Source organism: Solanum tuberosum, unplaced genomic scaffold, assembly GCF_000226075.1.
Source record: "Solanum tuberosum cultivar DM 1-3 516 R44 unplaced genomic scaffold, SolTub_3.0 scf00099, whole genome shotgun sequence".
NCBI lineage: Eukaryota > Viridiplantae > Streptophyta > Magnoliopsida > Solanales > Solanaceae > Solanum > Solanum tuberosum.
Window position 1 is genome coordinate 187,641 of NW_006239023.1, and position 19,795 is coordinate 207,435.

At 36.7% G+C, this 19,795-nt stretch overlaps 1 protein-coding gene across 1 annotated transcript in view; it reads right to left on the bottom strand.

Moving 5' to 3' along the window:
* The window catches only part of LOC102605072 (cleavage and polyadenylation specificity factor subunit 1), a 54,793-nt gene that overhangs the window by 18,985 nt on the left and 16,013 nt on the right, over window positions 1–19,795 (bottom strand). Inside the window, exons 12-15 of the mRNA XM_006347995.2 lie at window positions 11,383–11,511; window positions 6,006–6,083; window positions 3,151–3,291; window positions 2,910–3,004 (exon numbers count right to left, since the gene is read on the bottom strand). Coding sequence (XP_006348057.1) covers window positions 2,910–3,004; window positions 3,151–3,291; window positions 6,006–6,083; window positions 11,383–11,511 — 443 coding nt within the window. The remainder of the gene's footprint in view (window positions 1–2,909; window positions 3,005–3,150; window positions 3,292–6,005; window positions 6,084–11,382; window positions 11,512–19,795) is intronic.

The window sequence follows — 19,795 nt, forward strand, 5'->3', positions numbered from 1 at the left end:
AATGGAATATCATGGATGCACCGACAGGAAATAAGGGACACAAGGTTACTCCTTAAATTACAAAATTCATCTGTACACCCTCAAAAGCTCTCTTATTTTTGTCTCTCCATGCAACCCACATAAGTGCAAGCAGTGCCACATTCCACACCATGTGTCTTCGACTTCTTTTACAAACTAGCGGAAGAGTGGCCCATGTCAGCATGGGTATTGTTAAAACTAAAACAAAATTATCAATGTATTTTTGTCAAAATAATATTTAAGATAAAATAGAGAAAATATGCATAGTCTACTACTGATACAAATATATATATGTAGTCTATTAATGATCAAAATAAATTTAAAATATTGATTATCTATGAGTATATAAGCATCGGGGAAGATGTTTTCTACCATAGATTTAATTCTAGAATTATTAGTAAATTTTTAAAAATCGAAGTAACGACTGAATTGAACCGTATCAGACCAATTATTAGGTTTCTTTAATTAAAAATGTAGGTTAGATAGGTTTTTAGTTTTTAAAAAATAAATTATAAAAATATTTCATGAATTTTGACTCAGTATCTCATAAAATTACTTAATGATAAAAATAACATCAGACGAAAATAATAATTTTTTCTTAATTTGCTAATATGAACACGTTTAAGAGAAAATTGTCTTTATAAAAGATCCAAATAGAAAATAACATTTATTTACTTTATTATTATTATTAATTAATATGAATTGATATCACAGGAAAATTCCAGCCAATAGGAGGATAACATTCTTGTCGATTCATATTATCGATTCTTCTCATTCTTTATTCCTTTCACAAATTACTTTTTAGTATAACTTTGTAGTATATACTCCCTCCGTTCAATTTTACTTGTCATATTTGTCTATTAAAAATAATGATTGATATGACTATTTTACTACACTATCCTTATTAATATTTAGTATTACGTCTTAAAAAATGATTTGGGGAATAAGTAGTTAATGCTAAGGATAAATTATGAAAAAAATAATTGTCTTTTTTAATACTTTAGTAATAACAAGTTAAAAAAAAAATTTGAAATAATAGACAAGCAAAAGTGAATAGAGGAAAAGGTCTAAAAAGTACCCTTCATCCATCTTTTGGTCTAAAGATACCCTTCTACTCATCTTTTTGGTTTAAAAATACTCTTTCATTCACCTTTTTGGCTCACTTATACTCTTGAAACTAACAACCCTCTCTTTATTTTTTTTTATTTATTCATTTTAAATATTTATTATGTGTCATTCATTCTCTTATTGGATTAAATAAACCCCACTTCAACTAGATTAATTCTCATAATTTATAAAGGCCAAAACAATATACATCTTAAGACCCCAAATACATATGTTTTTTAAAACTCTAGTCGTAATCATAATAATATATTATCTTATCCATAAATACGTTGTATAAATTTCTCTCTTTTCCTACTTTTCTTTTCCCTACAGGCTACGAGCATCTATCTTCTTCTCTTCTTTCCTTTTGAATGAATTGATCTTTAATTATAATTTATTGTGGAAATTTTTCTTTGAAATTAGTTATAACAGAGAATTATCAGCAAAAATATTAAGTTATCAGTTTTTTTTTTTTTAAAATGGAAGGTAGAGACTGCTTAGGATTTATGAATAATATAATATGTTGTTATAATTGTGGCATTACTAATATTTTTAATAGTATATTAATTATCTAAAACAAAATTAAAAGAGAAAAAAACTGCAGCAAATATAAATTACTACTAGATTTTTTTTAAAAAAAAATAATTGGGGTCTTGTAAAGGTATATTGTGCTGAGTTGGATAAACTATGGGGGGAAATCTACTAGAGGTGGGGTTTTATTTCATCAAATAAGAAAATGACACATAATAAATATTTTTTTAAAAAAAACAAAACAAAGAATGGGTTGTTAGTTTCAAGGGTAAAAGTGAGCCAAAAAGGTAAATGGAAGGGTATTTTTAGATCAAAAAGATGAGTAGAAGGATATTTTTGGACCAGAAGGTGAATGAAGGGTATTTTTAGTCCTTTTCCTATATTTCAAGGGTATTTTTGACTTCTGATATTTTGATAATAAAAAGTAAAGTTAAAAATCTATTTTTGAAAATAATAGACAAGCAAAAGTGAATAGAGGAAGGAAATAGTATTTAACTATGCTGATTCTTTTTCAAAAAAAAAAAAGGTATTTAACTATGTGCAATACCTAAGGGCCCAATCAAATGGAAATTACTCTATGAAGGACTAAGGGCCCATGTCTGCATTTATGGAAAATAGAAAAAATGGTGCCCATCATATCTTCAACTTCAATAGCACTATAGGGCATGATTTGTAATTTAGTAGTAAGGGATGAGCTTTTTAAAAAACTTTGATAAGGTACAAATAAGAAAGCATAAAAGACAATCTTCCTAAGCAAGTTTATTTTCCAAGAATTTTTAAAGACTTTAATACCCTTGAACTTTTATTTATTACCCACAAACTGACATGTTGAAACCTTCCTTTCTAATATATAGAAATATTCCAGCTGAACAACATCTCTTTCATAGTACCCAGCATCACGCAAGTCAACATCACTTATCATATATATATTTGTGAATTTAAGACCACAGACTCTGTATCTAATCAAATATTATCATATAAAATAAAACGGGGAGAGTAGTTATCAAATGAAACAATATTATCACATAAAATGGAACTGAGGTAGTAATGAAACAAACCAAAATAGTCTAAACCAAACAGGCCAAGAAAGAAGTAAATTGTTGCAGGGGGAAGAAAGGTCATGTGTGTACTTTCTAATTCCCAAGCATCGAGTTTAGCAGCATAAGGAACTCGGTGAAGACTTAAATACTATATGACAGAAGATATTGGAAGGGCAAAAGGAAATACAAACATAATGATTGAGCTAAAAAAACCACCTCCCAAATAGATTTCCAGCAGCAAGAGTAGTTCCTTGAACATAGTAATCGACATTCTCTGTTACCTCCTCCAAATTATTTGCAGTCTGCAGAACCTGCCAGAAGAAGATAAGAAAATCAAGTTACAGGTATCTCAACAAAAGATTCAATTCCAGCTATAAAGCAGCATAGACAGGAAAATAAAATTATTTTTCTTCTCAGATATTTTACATTTGGAACTATCCACAAGTGAAAAGAGTACCATTGTACGAGCCTCCAAACTAATAATCAAATATGCATGATATTCATCTTCTTCATCTGCCATCCTTGAGGATTCGCTGAGATGGATACGTGTATTCTTGTGGTAGACAGTCCAAATTCCCTTGCAACCTGGTAAAGCTTCCTTCACAAAGTAAAATTAAGCATCAAAATTACTTTCTCCGGCTAGATTTGTGTACACTGTTCACTAACAGGCAATGTCATGATATGCTGAATATCTAATATTAAGTTATAGAACATCATAAAACATTTTCCATTAGTCCAAGTTAAGATGCCAATCAAGGTTGTGTAACTAAGAAAGCAGAGAAACAGTGAAATTCCTAAATGCGTAGCACTTTCAACAAAGACATCTCCTTGATATCAAGATATGAACAAAGAAAAGCAAAGAGAACAAGCACATCATGGTACAACTCATATTACAGTGCAATCCTATTCAACAGCTTTTCAATAAAATTGAACTCTGGTAAGGCACTCATAATCAAGTAACTAGTAGTTATTCCTTCAAGTCACCACCAGTTGTGTTGCTCATTACACATAAAACTAGACAGTTCATGGGATTTTCTTCAAGTTGCAGTCACATGGAGAATCATCTAAATAAATTAAAAAATACAGTGCCATGTATTGCAAGATTAGCAGGTGGTTAACATGAATTTGGGATTTCTGTCTTGGTGCATGAAAGCTGGCTTGAAAATATGCATACTGCTAATAAAAAGGGAAGAAGAGCAAGGCACTTCAAAACTAATGTAACTAATTAAACAAGAAAAAAGAGTTAAAGACGGTAAATGGGCCATTCCCAAGGCCTTATGCAATTAGAATTGAGAAGATACAGCTGGTGTTTGACTTGATGAGGGCAAGTGTTTGGACTGTTCGACATTAAACTGTGTCATAGCAGCTTTACAGGCAGCTGTGATTTTAGTGTGGGTGTCTCAATGATTGACATTTCAAAAGACCACTCTCCCAACACCAGATAAACCTTGCTGGAGGATCCCAAATCGATTCAGTAACAGAGATGTGAGTCCAAAGGAGATGGTTCCTTTTCTCCACACCCTCATCTATATCAATGAATCCCCCGCCTCTGAATTTAAGCAACTTTTCCAACCATGCATGTAATGGTATGTCAAAGCCCTTATCCAAGGATGGTTCGATTTTGGTGCTGCAAATTCAGTTCCGGGTACCATCGCTCTAGGGTGAATCGCCTCCAATTCCAGAACCACTAGCCCACTAATACCCCCTCTTTGCCTCCTGCTCTGAGGGGAATTCAAAAAGAAAATTGATTGTGTAATAGAGAGAGAGAGATGGGGGGAAACACTCAGCCCTGCTGTCATCCTCCATCTTTCAGAAACCATTTATGGATGATTTTTGAATTTGTGTTCAAACTGAGAGGATCATGAAAGGTGCCAAAAGACAGGATGAAAGTAACCCATCTAGCTCCTCCAGTTTGTTATGCGCTGAGAATTCATACCAACCACTTCTGGATAGCAGCTGCTCCCATGAAGATCTTCCCTGGTGAAACGAAAAGACTCCCCCAAGAAACTGATAATATTTTGAGCAATTTTGCACCAACCTAGATTGTAGTCCACCTCTGGAATGATGATCGCTGATTTTCTTTCTCCCCACCATGTTTCTATGCATAGAAAACACCCATAGATATTGTAATTTTGGTAGACCCTGTATAAGTAGACGTACTGTAATTTTCCCCATCTTCTGTGAGGATCCCCTGTGCCCCTGAAAGCTTATTTCATTGAATTGCAGATCCATCGCAACATGTCTTTTTCGATTTTAATCTTGCTGGAGAAATGCTTGCTTGATTCTTTACATAAAAACCACCTGTGTTTGGCCTTCACTGATAATGTCATCTGAAAAGATTTGTTGCTCGAAGAAAAAACACTTTATCTCCCATTCTAAAGGATGTTTGAGCCACTGAAAGGCCTCGCAGGAGAGAAGAACAGAAAGAGAAAGAGAGCATATATAAGGAGCTCTTCTTGTACATTGTTATTCAATTTAGTAAAAGAAGATCTTTTCTCTTCTCTTTTTACACCAGTCACTAAAACTAACTCAACACAGCAATAGGAAATAATGGAAAAAACCCACCGTTCAGATAACAAAAGAAGGTCCTCACTAGTTGTTTCTAGTATGTATGAACCTCTTAACACTTCAAGCTAAATACACCATATTCCAAAACCTATATCACAAAGTATGCTGCTAGACTCGGATCATTACCTCTTCAAAGAACAATAAACCCATGTAAATGAGTGCAGGTGGATGACAGGAAGAGAGGATGTCTTAGCATTTTAGCAAAATAAAACACACCACAAATAGAAATGAACATCCACACAGGAGCGGATCTAGGAGGTGCAAGGGGGGGAGGGTGTTCACCCGAACCCCCTCGGCAAAAAACTCACACTATCTATACAAGGTATATTTTAAATTTTGGTGTGCATATACAGACTTTAAATCCCCTGAACACCAGACTTAGAGGTTGGCTCAATGGTTTAGGGGTTTCAAAATTCATCTTGACGTTTCAAGTTCAAATCTCGGGGCACTACATTTTTATTTTTCAAACCTTTTTGAACCCCCTTAGTGAAAATCTTAGATCCGTCACTGCTTCCACATAGCTGTTCTTACCATATAGCTATATGCACAATAAACATTTGAAGTTTGCAGTAAACGAGCATAACAAAGAAATAGGAAGAAATTATAAAGGTAATACAAGCTTTGAAGTTCAGCAAATAACATGCAATGACAAGACTTATCACATGTGATGTGATGTGATGTAAGTACTAGGAAGTTTCACAGAGCTTTAAAACCAGAAGAAACTGGAGTAGAGAGAGAACATACTTGGGTGATCGTTTCTGGGCGGATTGATTGTTGAAGCACACACAGAGAACCATTCTTTCCATGACCTGAACAGCATACCTGACAATGTCCCAAAGAGATTAAAAAGATCTCATACTAGACCTGAAAACAAGTAATAGAGCATCCAAAAGCTGATAAAATTTTAATCACACTATATCATATTTGAGGTTTTTGTATTCTGGACATTTATATGTTCCATGAACTTCAGCAAAAGGACTTCAACAAAAAATAAAAATAAAAATTATCAAACTTATGAGTTACAAATCTAAAATCTATTACAACAAGATCATTTTTAGTTTCTATTTCTCGTTATTTTATAACCGAGAAAATCCCCAAGGGTCCGGCCCAGATTCGGAACTCAGTGGAAAACAGGTCCGGCCTTCTACCATTCTCCACTTAGATACTAGGCTTTTGGTTGTAGAAGGTTTAAACCCGTGAAGTGCATCCAATCCACACATCATGTTCTGCACTCTTACCACTAAACCAAAGCTCTAGGGGCTTAATTCTCACATATTATATTATAAGCATTATAACCACAACTTGATTCTATTGTTGTATTTGAATCGGACAGAAATATCTTACATATAATTTTTAAAATCTTTTTTTTCATATTACAACAGAAAACAAGTATGTGCAAGTCTTCTGCATGAAGAAAGATACAGCGAATAAGGATCAGTTTACTTTATCAAAAATAAACAGGGATCTCATCATAACTTCCTTCCAAATATCATTATGTAATCATATATATCCAGGGTAGAGTTGTTGATTTAAGTAACATAGTTATCAATCCTCCAGAAAGGGCACTTAGAGGTGGAACAGGCATATCAGAGGAGTTTTTTCCATGATATCGTTTTAGTGCAGGCTCCTACAAAAGAAGCAGGATTGCTACTGCATATCACAATTTGGATAACCAAAGCTCCAATGAATATGTGTTTCTTCACAGGACTGGAAGCTAGGATATATCCACGTAATACATTATCAAGAAGAGGCAAAGTCTGCACATAATTGGAGCTACATGTGTAAGAACGTAGGGAGATAACATGATTCACCTGCTGATCCATCATCAAGCAGCAAACGACTAATGGAGGACAGTTGCAAACCTTACACCATGGAGAGTGAAGGATATCCTGACCAGCAAGGTCATCAAATGGAAAAGTAGGAGAAAGAGAAAGAAAGCATGGGAACGTTCCTTTCGCACAGATTGGATCCTTTGCGACGAGAAACAAGAGATCTCTTGAGGCGGTTGAAAATACACTTGTACATGCTAAGTGTTAGAATAAAAATAGGTTTATACAATCCTATTAGAATAGGAATAGGTTTACACAATCCTATTAGAATAGGAATAGGTTTATACAATCCTATTTAGAATAGGAATAGGAATACAAATAGGAACAGGAATAGTAAATAGCCTGCTTAGTAAAGGATTGTATTTTAGTGTCTATAAATAGGATCTCAATGTAATAATGTAGACAACAACAACAATTCAATAATATTCTTCTCCTATATTTTTCACATGGTATCAAAGCCTCTACGATCTTGGTAAACAATCAAAGAGCTTCCATTGCCGACGGGCGGCTATTATCCATATATGCCGCCCGTCCGGCCAATGATTATGTTAGCAAAAGTTGAGTCACCATGTATCTTTCTGCTGACTATTTTCTCATATCTAATTTGTGTAGCACCGTGCCATCATTCCGGTGACTACTTATATCTAATTTGTGTAGCACCGCGCCATCATTCCGGTGATTACTTTTTCATATTTAATTTGTGTAGCACCGTGAGATCTTTCCGATGACTACTTTTTCATATCTGGTTTGTGTAGCACCGTGCCATCTTTCTGGTGACTACTTTTCATATTTAATTTGTGTAGCACCTTGCCATCCTTCCGATGACTACCTTTTTATGCATATCTTATTTGCGTCGTACCGTGCATCTCTCCGGACTACTTTTCATATTTAATTTGTGTAGTACCGTGGATTTTTCCGAACTACTTTCTCATAACTGAGTTGCATATCATCATGTGTCTTTTCAGTCTCCTCAAATTTGATTTGCATAGTTCCATTTGTCTTTCCGGCGACTCCTCAAATCTGATTTGCGTAGGGTTGTGCCATCATTCCAACCCTACCCATATAATTTTCTTTTACAGTAGGGTCGTGCCATCATTCTGATCCTTTCAATGGGGTCGTTCCATCAATTCGAAGTATCCTATAGATTTAACCCCCAATGAGGACAATCTATTTTGGCTACCAGACAAGCAAGGCAGATTTTCAGTTGGTTCAACTTACAAGACATCACAAAGATCACTCTATCAGAGTAGTGGCTGGCCCTGGAAGATGATCTGGAAAGTCAAGGTACCCTTCAAGGTTGCATGCTTCACTTGGCTACAAGCCAAACAGGCCACACTCACCCAGGACAACCTTATGAAAAGAGGTCGTCAGTTTTGCTCTAGGTGCTCTTTTTGTGAATGTGAGATTGAGACAATAAATCACCTCTTTCTACATTGTAGAGAGACTGTGAAGTTATGGCAGATTTTCATCAATTTAAGAGGCATAAGCTGGGCTATGCCAAGGAGCATCAAAGAGGCTCTAGCTTGCTGGAATAGAGATGGGAATCAATCGGGACACAGGGGAGAGATGGAAGATTGTCCCAGCCTGCATTTGGTGGACTATATGGATGGAAAGGAACCAGAGATGTTTTGAAAACAAGAGTTGCTCTTTGCAGAAACTGAAGATGAATTGTCTAGTCCTTTTCTTTTTTTGGTGTAAACACGAATATCCTCAAGAAGAAGAGGATATTTCTAGTATTTTAGATTATTTATGAAGCTTAGTAGGGGCACCCCTCCCTCTGTAATTTTGTTGTAAGTATTACTGGAATATTTTTCTGAGTATTCCTTTTGTTCAAAATACAAGTTGCCTTTTTAAAAAAAAATAATCGAACTATCCTATATAATTTCTAATTTCTAGTTAGGTCGTGACATCATTCCGACCCTCTACCCATATAATATCATTTGTTATTGTAACTACTTTTAGCCATCAAATCTAATACTCTGGTGTATGAGCATGTTCCGGCCAATTTCTCGGTGACTTTCTTGTCTAATATCAACCCGTCTATTGATTCCAACATGATCCATATACTTTATACTAGATTTTGAGCACTTACAACGATCGCTGCAGTGTGAAGAAGTCTATATGGAGTAACCACCTAATTTTGTTGCTCATGGGGAGTTTAGTAGCCTTGTATGTTGATTATGTAAGTCACTCTATGGTCTGAAACAGTCTTTGCAAGCTTGGTTTGGGAAGTTCCAACACTGTGTTTTATCGACATTATGCATCAAATTCAGTATTTCATGAGAAGACTAAGCACATTGAGATTGATTGTCAATTTTGTGAAGTCGGTTGATCAACTTGCAGATATCTCACCAAGCCCCTCATCGGTCCTCGTGTTAATTACATTTGTAACAAGCTAGGTACATAAGGGAAGACTTTGTTATGTTTATTGCCCATATTAAAGTCACTATAATGCTTACTTTTAGTTGACGTTTCTTCACAATAAAGTGTAAGTGGGACCCAAAAAAGGTAACATGAGGATGGTGCCAGTAATAGTTCCAAATAAGGGAAGGTGACATTCTTCTTGTTACAAACTAAAAAGAAACGGTGCCAGATAAATAGAGGGAGTATATAAAGAAAAAGTACATCCCATATCCAGTAAGGCTTTGAAGCAACTGGACAAAACCAGAAGGAATTTTCTATGGTAAGGGAATAGCAAAAGCCATAAATTCCATTTGGTCAAGTAGCCAACAGTCTTGTTACCAAAAAAGTTAGATGGTCTGGGCATTAGAGACTTAGCACTACACAACAAATGCCTACTTATGAAGTGGCTGTGGAGATACACTCAAGAGGAGCAGAGCCATTGGAAGGATGTGATTATTGCTAAACATGGAGCCCTAAACCACTGGTGTTCAACAGAGCCATATGGAGTTAGTGTCTGGAGAAGCATAAGCAAATTATGGGAGGAGTTCTCTCAACACAAACACTTAATAGCAAGGATGGACAACATATCAATTTCTGGAGGGACAAATGGATAGGCAACTCCTCTTTAATGGTTGCTTATCCTAACATGTTCCAGATAGCAAGGGAGCCAAACTCTACGATACAGCAATACAGAGAAGGGAATTCCTGGAACATCGTCCTCAGAAGGAACATCCAGGATTGGGAAATGGAGGAGTTGGTCAGCCTACTAGCAGCACTTCACAATGTTGCAATTAACAATGAAACACCAGACCAACTCAATTAGGGAGAAAAAAGGGGTGGGAAGTTCTCAGTTAAAGCAGCATTCAAGCTTCTAGGCCCACAAAATGCATTACAGACCACTGGCCTTGGAAGCTTATATGGAAGATCAAATTGCCCCCTAAGATTAGCTGCTTCAGCTGGACTGCACTTCATGGAGCTTGCCTGACCCAAGACAACCTGACCAGAAGGAAGTTTCAGATGGCTACCAGATGTTATATGTGCATGAAGGAAGCAGAAACACACAACCACCTATTTCTACAATGTCCAATAGCAGCAGATTTGTGGAGTATGTTTTTAGCTCTTTTTGGCCTCAAATGGGTCATGCCTCAGAATATCGGGGATGTTGTGATAAGCTGGAGTTGCTGGAAAGTTGATAGCACCATCAAGAGAATCCGGAAGATGATACCTGCAGCCATTTTTTGGAGTATCTGGAACGAAAGGAATAGAAGATGCTTTGATGGAATATCAACTACCTACCAATCTTTAAAAGTTAATTGCCTCATGTTTTTGTATAGTTGGGTTTTATTTATCCCATCTAGATTCCCCTGATTCATTTCGGAACTTTGTCAGCTCCCTGACTCTTAATTAACAATGTAAAGGAGAGCTGACCTTTTGCTACTAAACTTTTGTAACTATTATGCATCTACTTGATGCCTGCAATAGAACTAATTACTTCATTAAAAAAAAAGTATTCCTAGCTTATAAACAAAGATTTCTTCAAAATTTTGTTTAAATACAAATGAGAAGGCCAACACCTCTAATTCAGCTTTTCAGCGCATTCAAGTCTACATCAAGATAGTATTTTACCAATGAAAACAGAATTCATGATACCACCGAATAATCAACTTTATGCTGGTTTTCTGATCCTTTAACATTACATACAAGACAGATTGCCTCATATACTGAAGACAAACTAGTCATACAAAATGGTAGAGAGACGACAAGCTGGTAGAGTATTTAGTGTTAAACAGAGCAATTGTAAGTGCATATCTCAAAACAAAGAAAAAACAAGTTAAACCTCGACCATTAACTGGATTCAAGCTGGGTGGGCTTTCAACAAGAGAACTAACCAGTTCATAATTACTTTGCTTGGCAATTCCAGTAGCATTCAGGTCAGCATTAATTCTCATACCATACGAAAAGTCTTTTAGAGGGCCAACATTGATCAGGGAATCCCTCACTGCAAATGAGAATGTCTTCTGCGACCATGGAAAATCATGTAATATGATGAGTAATAACAAAAGATGATATTAATGATAAAGACGGTGGAACAAAATAGCCAGAAGTCATTCTGCAATCATATCATAGACAACTTATTTTATGACCTAGAAATCCATATGGGGCCAACCCCTGGGACCAACCGTAGTCTTCTAAAGTTGCCCTTCTATCCTTCTCCACTTAAATACCAGATTATTCATGTCAACTTATTGTTCTCCCATATTAAGACGCAAAGCTTCAAGAATTCGGCAAGTATACTAGGGTTTCATGATCTTTTTTTAGCAAGTACTAAGCTGTCATATGATTAATAGACATGATACAGGAAAATGAACAAAACAGAGACATGTTAAGCAAATCTTTCCAATGTGACAAACGTGGGAAAAGAAAAAAGTCATGTAAAGACCTCTAAAAGAGGGATACACAAACATGATGAGACAAAAGCTATATGCAACTTCAGCATGATATATCCTCAGAACAGTAACAATAATATAACAATACAATTGAACATTACAAAGCTCCATCAACTGACACAATGCTTCAGAACATGTCTCCCTTTTCTTTTTCCTTTTTTATTTTGAAACCGGTAACAGTATACATATAGATCATGATCAAAACAGTACATACTGAAACCATATATACAAAAGAGATCCCAAATTCTACAGTCCTATGACTAAATTGAATCTAAAACATCAATAATAGAAACAGTATTACTTGAATATATCTGATTACATCAAAAACACAGGATCAAGAGACGATTTAGCTTGATCATCTACATACTATTCTCTACATTCTTAAAACATCTAGAGCAGTTTCTCTCCTGCCAAACTATTCACCAAATGCAAGCAGGGACAATTCATTGGGCACAGTCCAAGATTTTTATTTTCCTTTTTTTAAACTTATCAAACAACACACCCAATATAATCACACAAGTGGATTTTGGGGAGGTTAGGATTTCGCAAGGTAGAAAAGTTGTTTCCAATAGACCATTGGCTCAAAACAAATGTAACCGGCTGGGGAAAGTACGAAAGAAAAAGAGACAACAAAATAGCAAATGTACAAACCAAGTGTAGCAAATAGATATTTTATTTTTATTTTTTTTATGGCAAGGGAAACCCGCGGCCGCTACCCTTTGGGTGCGCACAGGGTAAAACCCCCGCTCCTATGCAATAGCTCGCAAACCACATAGGAGAGGTAACCCGCACTAGGCAAGCCTGGTGCGACAAGCTCGACCCAGAAGGCAAACCCCTTACTTTCGCTGGCAAGGGATTTCGAACTTGAGACCTCCAACATGGAAGTCCCAAGCTCAAACCACTGGGCCACCCCGAAGGGAAGCAAATAGATATTAATACTCATTGGGGAAAAAGAAACTATCTGATACCTAAATTATACAACTAGAAGTATGACAACACTCGATTGCCTACTAGCCTTCTACCTTAATTTTTTTTTTTTTTGAGAAAGTTAACTGGTATTATAAACAGAAGGAAGTACACCAATAGTGTGCTCCTAAGTAGTTACATCAAAAATATGAAGGAACATCCAAAACAAATCTATCACCTATATCCATTATAGACTATCTAAAAACAGAGTGATGTCCCCTATATCCTTAGGTACAGATTGAATACACCAAAAGTAGAATGTTGCTAGACAGTTCATCTTCATACTTTGGAAGGAAATGCTCTTGTTCTCAAAACATCTCTGATTTCTCTCCTTCCAAATTGTCCACCAGATGCATGCAGGGACAATCTTCCATCTCTCCTTGTGTCCTGATTGATTTCCATCCCTATTCCAACATGCTAGAGCTTCTACAGTATGTCTTGGCATGGCCCATCTAATACCCCTGAGATTAATGAACCATTGCCATAATTTTTCAGTCACTTTACAGTGTAAAAAAAGATGGTTTACTGTCTCTGTTTCAGCTTCACAAAAAAAACATCTGGAGCATAACTGCCTTCCCCTTTTCATAAGGTTGTCCTGAGTCAGAACTGCTTGATGTGCAACTAGAGGCTCCTGGTTTCTTAGGAATCAAGGCAATGAAAGTTGCATTAAAACTCTTCTCGAAAGTTTGATTGGAATGGAAAACCTGAATGGTGTTAATGATGCCTTCTCCATAACACACTGGTTGAGGCATTACATTATTCCTTCTTCCTTCTAAGACCTCTAAAGCCATATTTGTTCTTCTTCAGTAATCCTAGATACATCATGAAGTCTCAAACCAAGACTCCACTGCTCAGTCTCCTTATAAAGGCCTTCATAAAATTTCTGCACTGCCTCCTTAATAGTATCAGGGTCCTTGATGATAGCTCCATCCACCTCCAACTGTTGCAAAGTTTGTCTTTATTTTCATTTATATTATACTTTCTTCTTTTTTTTGTAGCTATTCATGGTGATCATTCCGGCAGCACTACATCTCTTTCCATTGACTATTCTTGCAGCAGCAAGCTTATTTATGGTGACCCAATTGGCTATACCACCTCTTTGGCAATGACCATTCCATCGACAATACGCCTTATTTCCATCATTCTCACAGCACCACTTCTTCCGGACCACTACTCCGACCATTGTTATTGCACAACATTCCAACATGATAATAAGATTTCATCGACAGACTTTTCTGCGGCAAGTTTACCAACGATAACTCAGTGATCGTTTATTTTTTTTCTTTGTTGCTAAAATAAACAAACTCAAGTTGGTCTCTCTACCTAGAACTTAAGGGATGCAAAGTATATAAGGATCTTCAAATTAGTGATAAGTTTTAGTAGTAAATTAGTGCGTCATATAAATTATATACAATCCCCACTATCCTCATCAAATAATCAAACGCCAAAACTTTCTTATAGCTTTCCACCCCTGATGCCCAAGGTGTTGCCTCCTGTAAGATAGTTCCTTCACATCACACATCATTCCAAAACTAACAATTGCCCTTTTCCACCGTGCAAGTGAATGAGTCCAGAGGTGTATCCAGGATTTTGGGATGAGTACACTATTATGAAAATGTGGATCTAATCGGTTTGACATTTATGTTCTTATCATTTAAACCGGTTAAAATTTTAAATTATAGTTCCAAAATTGAAATGCTTAATAAATTAAAACGACAAAAAGTGCTATCAATAACCACTTAGAGAGATGTTACCAAATTTTAGAAAGAAAAATAAAACAAGATAGATATAAAAGTCAAATTCCTAACCTCACTGAGAGGTGCACCCAATCATCGTCGCATTATATGATACTTCAAGTATGGGTTCACACATTTATATTTAACAAAAAATTAAAATATATAACACTACTATATATGATTTCGGGAGGGGAGCATGGGTTCACGTGAACCTGGGGACCCCCTCCTGCATACGCCTCTACGTGCAATCAATATGCTTTAAGAACTTGTTTCCCTCATGATCCCCTTTCATACACACATGGAACATCTAGTCTTCGCTACTCCAAGTTTCACAGTTTTATACTTCTCCATAATGTAATTTTCCTCTAGGATGAATATACACAACAACTACCCCAAGAGTGCCAATTGAAAGTAAAGTTACTCCTAGCCCCCCATCTCTTATGAGACCATCATCTCCCTCTATATCAGACTCTCCCATCCCTCTTCTCCCCGATGAGAAGCCCCTCATCATCTTGTTCTATCCATCTCAACTTAGTATGTTGCCTCTAAATTTTCTACATTAGCCAGGGCCCTTTATCCAAAACGGAAAAGTAAAGCAGAAAAGTAAAATAAGAGAATTTATGTCCGCCCTCAAGAAATTGTGTTTTGTGTACTGAGGATAAAATGAATTTTGTGATAGCCTAATCGTTATTGATAGCAAAACATTCGTGACAAAACCAAAATGGAAATATCTCAAAGCTGCAAGTTCAATCTAATATAGAATGCAGAACTTCTATGTAACAAATTAAGAAAGTTACCTGAATTGTTCCCACAAGTTCTTTGGAAGAAAATTCCATACAGTATATTTTCTGTTTGAGATCCGGTTGTCACAGTAAATATTGTTTGACAAATCATCATCATCAATATAAACAAAACGCTTCATTGTTGACCTGTATGCCCTTTTTCATGTAATAGATGCTGACTTTGAGGTTAAAGCAGCAGTTAGTATCCTTTGGGTCTATTCATTACCAAAGAAATAGAATTGTACCTGCAAAATTGACAAAAGTGATTAGGCTAACAATTACATTACAAAAACAATAAGCAATTGTAAGGAAGAGATTGGACAATGATCACAAAACACTAACAACCAGAAAATCTGACGCATCCAAAGACAAACTTAATAGGAACAAGAATTAATGCTCAAAGTTAATGGTCAGCATGAGACCGTCCTCTTAGGGTTACAATGGACAGAAGTGTACAATTTTATCTTCTAACAACAGAAAGGATGCAGTTTTATCCAGATTACTCAGGTTGATAACTGACGGTACTAATAAGACATGTGTAGACCTAAATCACGTAAACGAAATTATGTCCATAATAGTAAGTTTCATGGAACCAATGCTTGTTAGCTAGAAATAAAATATAATGAAAGAATATGTCTTATATAAGTGATATAACTAGCTTAGACTCCTTCTAGTTCAAGGAAATTCTTATGTCAATGTAGATTTAGAGAACCTTCAATTTTGAAATTTCTGTAGTTTTCCTAACAATAACAACTGCTTCTATGCCTTAGTCCCACACAAGCTAGGGTCGGCTACATGAATCAATTATTTTGAGGTATTGGAATGAAAAGGGGCCAAATAGAACAGAATTGACATAGAGGATTTTCATAGCCTACCTTAGCTTGTATGGAATTAATATTTAGATGATTCTTTATGTTGGTATCATCCCGCCCACAGCACATCCTAATAGCAGATAACTTAACTAGCCAACCATGCATTCAGCTCAACTCATGATGATATTCTTTTTATAATGGTTGTGTCAGTTATCTTGCCTTCACCTCAACTACTCCACCTACCATCTCTCACCACTCACCAGCACATATACCGAGTAACTCTACCTACCAAGACTTAGGCAGATAGGAAAGAATCACCTAACTCACGATATCATTTTTATTATTGCTCTGCAAGAATCCTTGGCCAACCCAAGCTGCAGAACTCACAAATAGCACAAAATTGAAATGGGACTACTCCAAAAACAATGTTATAATGTGAATCTACAAGTAATTCGTGCTCCTGTGGCAACATAGTCGCCAATCAGACAATAAATTCAGGGTAAACAACCACATATAAAGAAAGACAAAATGTTCAGTAAAGATGGGAAAATTACACAATATTTCTATCGAAAAACATTCGCCAATCAGACTACATTTCAGTGGTGAACCCAGTTCAATAGGACTAGGTTTCACCAAACCCACTGGTTCTAGTATGGGCTGTGTATAAATATTGTAAAGCCTACTAAAAGCTGACAAATTATCAAAGTTTGAAATGTGAACCAGCAACGATAAGCATTTCTGTTTAGTCGTGAAAGTCCTATGCGAATGATATTAAGTTATTAGACATGAGTTAGAGTCCCACAGTCTACATTTCTTTTTGTTCTTTTACATATGGTTCTATAATCTTTTCTTTTTCAAGGTAACGTACATAGGGTTCCCTTTTTGGAAATACACGAACGCTCCAACTTAGAACCCATAGCCTCCAAATCCTAGATCAGATACTGCCATGTATATGGAGCACAAAGAACGAAATTCATGAAACAGAAAAAAAAAATGACCAGAAAAGCTTATTCACAACTGCTCCTAGAGCAATACAGTCACCACCAGGACATGATTCTAGAGCAAAAAGATCCAAATTCACCGAAACAAAGAAACAAATGGAAATGCAAAATGGCAATTCTAGACCTATCTTGTTGCTAGTGTGATACTGCAGAAACCAGTCATCGCCTATACAAGGATCATCACTGATTCAGATTAGCAAGAGAACTACTTCTGGAGCAAACCAAACAGTGATTAATTAAATAAAAACATAAAATTCGGGTAAATTAAATATAATTGCGAACTATCAACTACTTCTGGAGCAACATAGTCTCCGATCAGACCTTCAAGTACAAAGAAACAGAAAATACCAGCAAAAATAGAAAGCAGAATTACAACAACTTCTCAGTCCAGTCATACCATGTCTCTGCTCGAGATACATCTCTTGCTACATCAAAAGACTTGAAACCCATTGCGAAAAAGATCATATCTTCCTCCATTTCAAGAAGTACAAGGGAAAGGAAAGGTTGGGAGTGGGAGAAAAGGGAAGAGAAAGAAATAAAGGAATGAGGATTCCGGTGACAGAAGGTCGCCGGAGGGGGTTCTGCCCTCCTTCGTTAGGATTATTGCCGGAAAAGAAGATTCTGATGACCTGTGAAAACGATTGGGTTCCCTCGCGACGGCGCGTGAGGCGCGTGGCGTCGGATTCTGATGGAGAAAGGAGGCGCGTGGGAGCGCGTGAGATGTTTTTTGAGGATGGGTATTTTTGGGGTAGGGTCGCAATAGGGTGAAGGAGGTTGTGATGGAGGCAATTTGGAAGAAGAAAGAAAGAGAGAGATGGAATTTCGATGGTCAGAAGGACCACCGGTGGGTTTTCTGGGTAGTGAGATGATTTTTAAAAGTTACATCGGGATTAGTGCCTGGGAGAAAAGTTGTTTTTTGATGACACATTGTTTTTTAACCTCCATAACTTTCAATCTAATGTCATGTCCTCAATCAGCTAACGTTGGGCCATGCTTTGTCTAATCACCTCCTCAGTTCTTCTTCAGCCTATCTCTACATCTCCAAACTCATGTTACAAGTTAGCCTCCCTCCTCACTGGCGCATCATCACACCTCCTCTTCACATGTTGGAACCATCTTAGTCTTGCTTCCCTCATCTTGTCTTCCACGAAGGCCACTTTCCTCTTGTTCCATATAAATTCGTTCTTAATATATATATCTCCTAGTATGCCACGCATCCATTTGAGTATCCTCATCTTCGCTACTTTCCTCTACTAAACGTGTGCACTCTTGACTGGCCAGCATTCAGCCCCATACAATAGTGCTAGCCTAACCACTATTATGTAGAACTTGCCTTTGGGTTCGTATTGCACGGTACCGCAAAGCCTCCATTCACCCACCCGTTCCAATACAATGCGCGACATCATTATCAATTGCCCCGTCTCCTTGAACTATGGTCCCAAGATACTTGAAGCTCTATCTTGGGTATGACTAGTGCATCGATCATAAATTTCACTTCTGCCTCATGCGTCACATCAGTGAACTTGTAATCTGGTAATCTATCTTAGTCCTGCATAACCTGAAAACTTTAGACTCTAGGGCCTCTCTCCAAACTTTCAACCTAGTATTAACTTCACCACATGTCTCATCAACAAATATAATGTCATCTGCAAATAATCCTCTTTATTTAACTTATCCTACCAGCAGTGAAAGCAAAAGACGGTTAAAGTGCGCAAAAGCAAGGCACACAAGCACTTTGCCGCTTTGCATGACCTCAAGCGAGGTGCGCGTGCCAGAGGGCCCTTTACAATTCCTTTTTTTTAATTCTAAGTTAGTCTGCCAGACTTTCCTAGACCATATTTATGAAAAATCGCAAAGGATATATGGAAAATTAATTAAGGGAGAAAATTAGACTGCCCAAAAATTTAAAACAGAGAAAATGGATGAAATTATAAGAAAAAGTTAAAATCAATTAAACTTGGGACAAGTGCAGCGGAACAAGCCTTCATCATGGGTAGTTTTTTCTCTTCTCTGATTCTCTCTCTTGTCCTTTTTATATGTCTCTCTCTCCTACTCATTGGCCCTGATGGATTCTCAATGGCCTTTTACATACAGTGCTGGGAAGTGATTAAGGAGGAAGTGGTAGCTGCCATCCAGAACTTCCATGATCAGGGCTATTTTGAGAAAAGTTTTAATGCCACTTTTATAGCCCTGATTCCTAAGAAAGTGGGAGCATCTGAATTGAAAGATTTTAGGCCAATTAGCCTAATTGGGAGCTTCTACAAAATCATCTCAAAGATCCTAACAGAAAGACTCAAGAGGGTTATGCCAAAGTTGGTAGATGAACAACAAATGGCCTTCATAAAGGGTAGGCAAATTATGGATGCCATTCTGGTGGCCAATGAATGTGTAGATGTGAGAACCATATCCAAAGTCCCAGGAATTCTTTGCAAGCTAGACATAGAGAAAGCTTATGATCACTTGAACTGGGAATTTTTGTGGAGCACACTCAGGAGGATGGGGTTTGGCAACACCTGGATAAAATGGATGAGATTTTGTATGACCACAGTGAAGTTCTC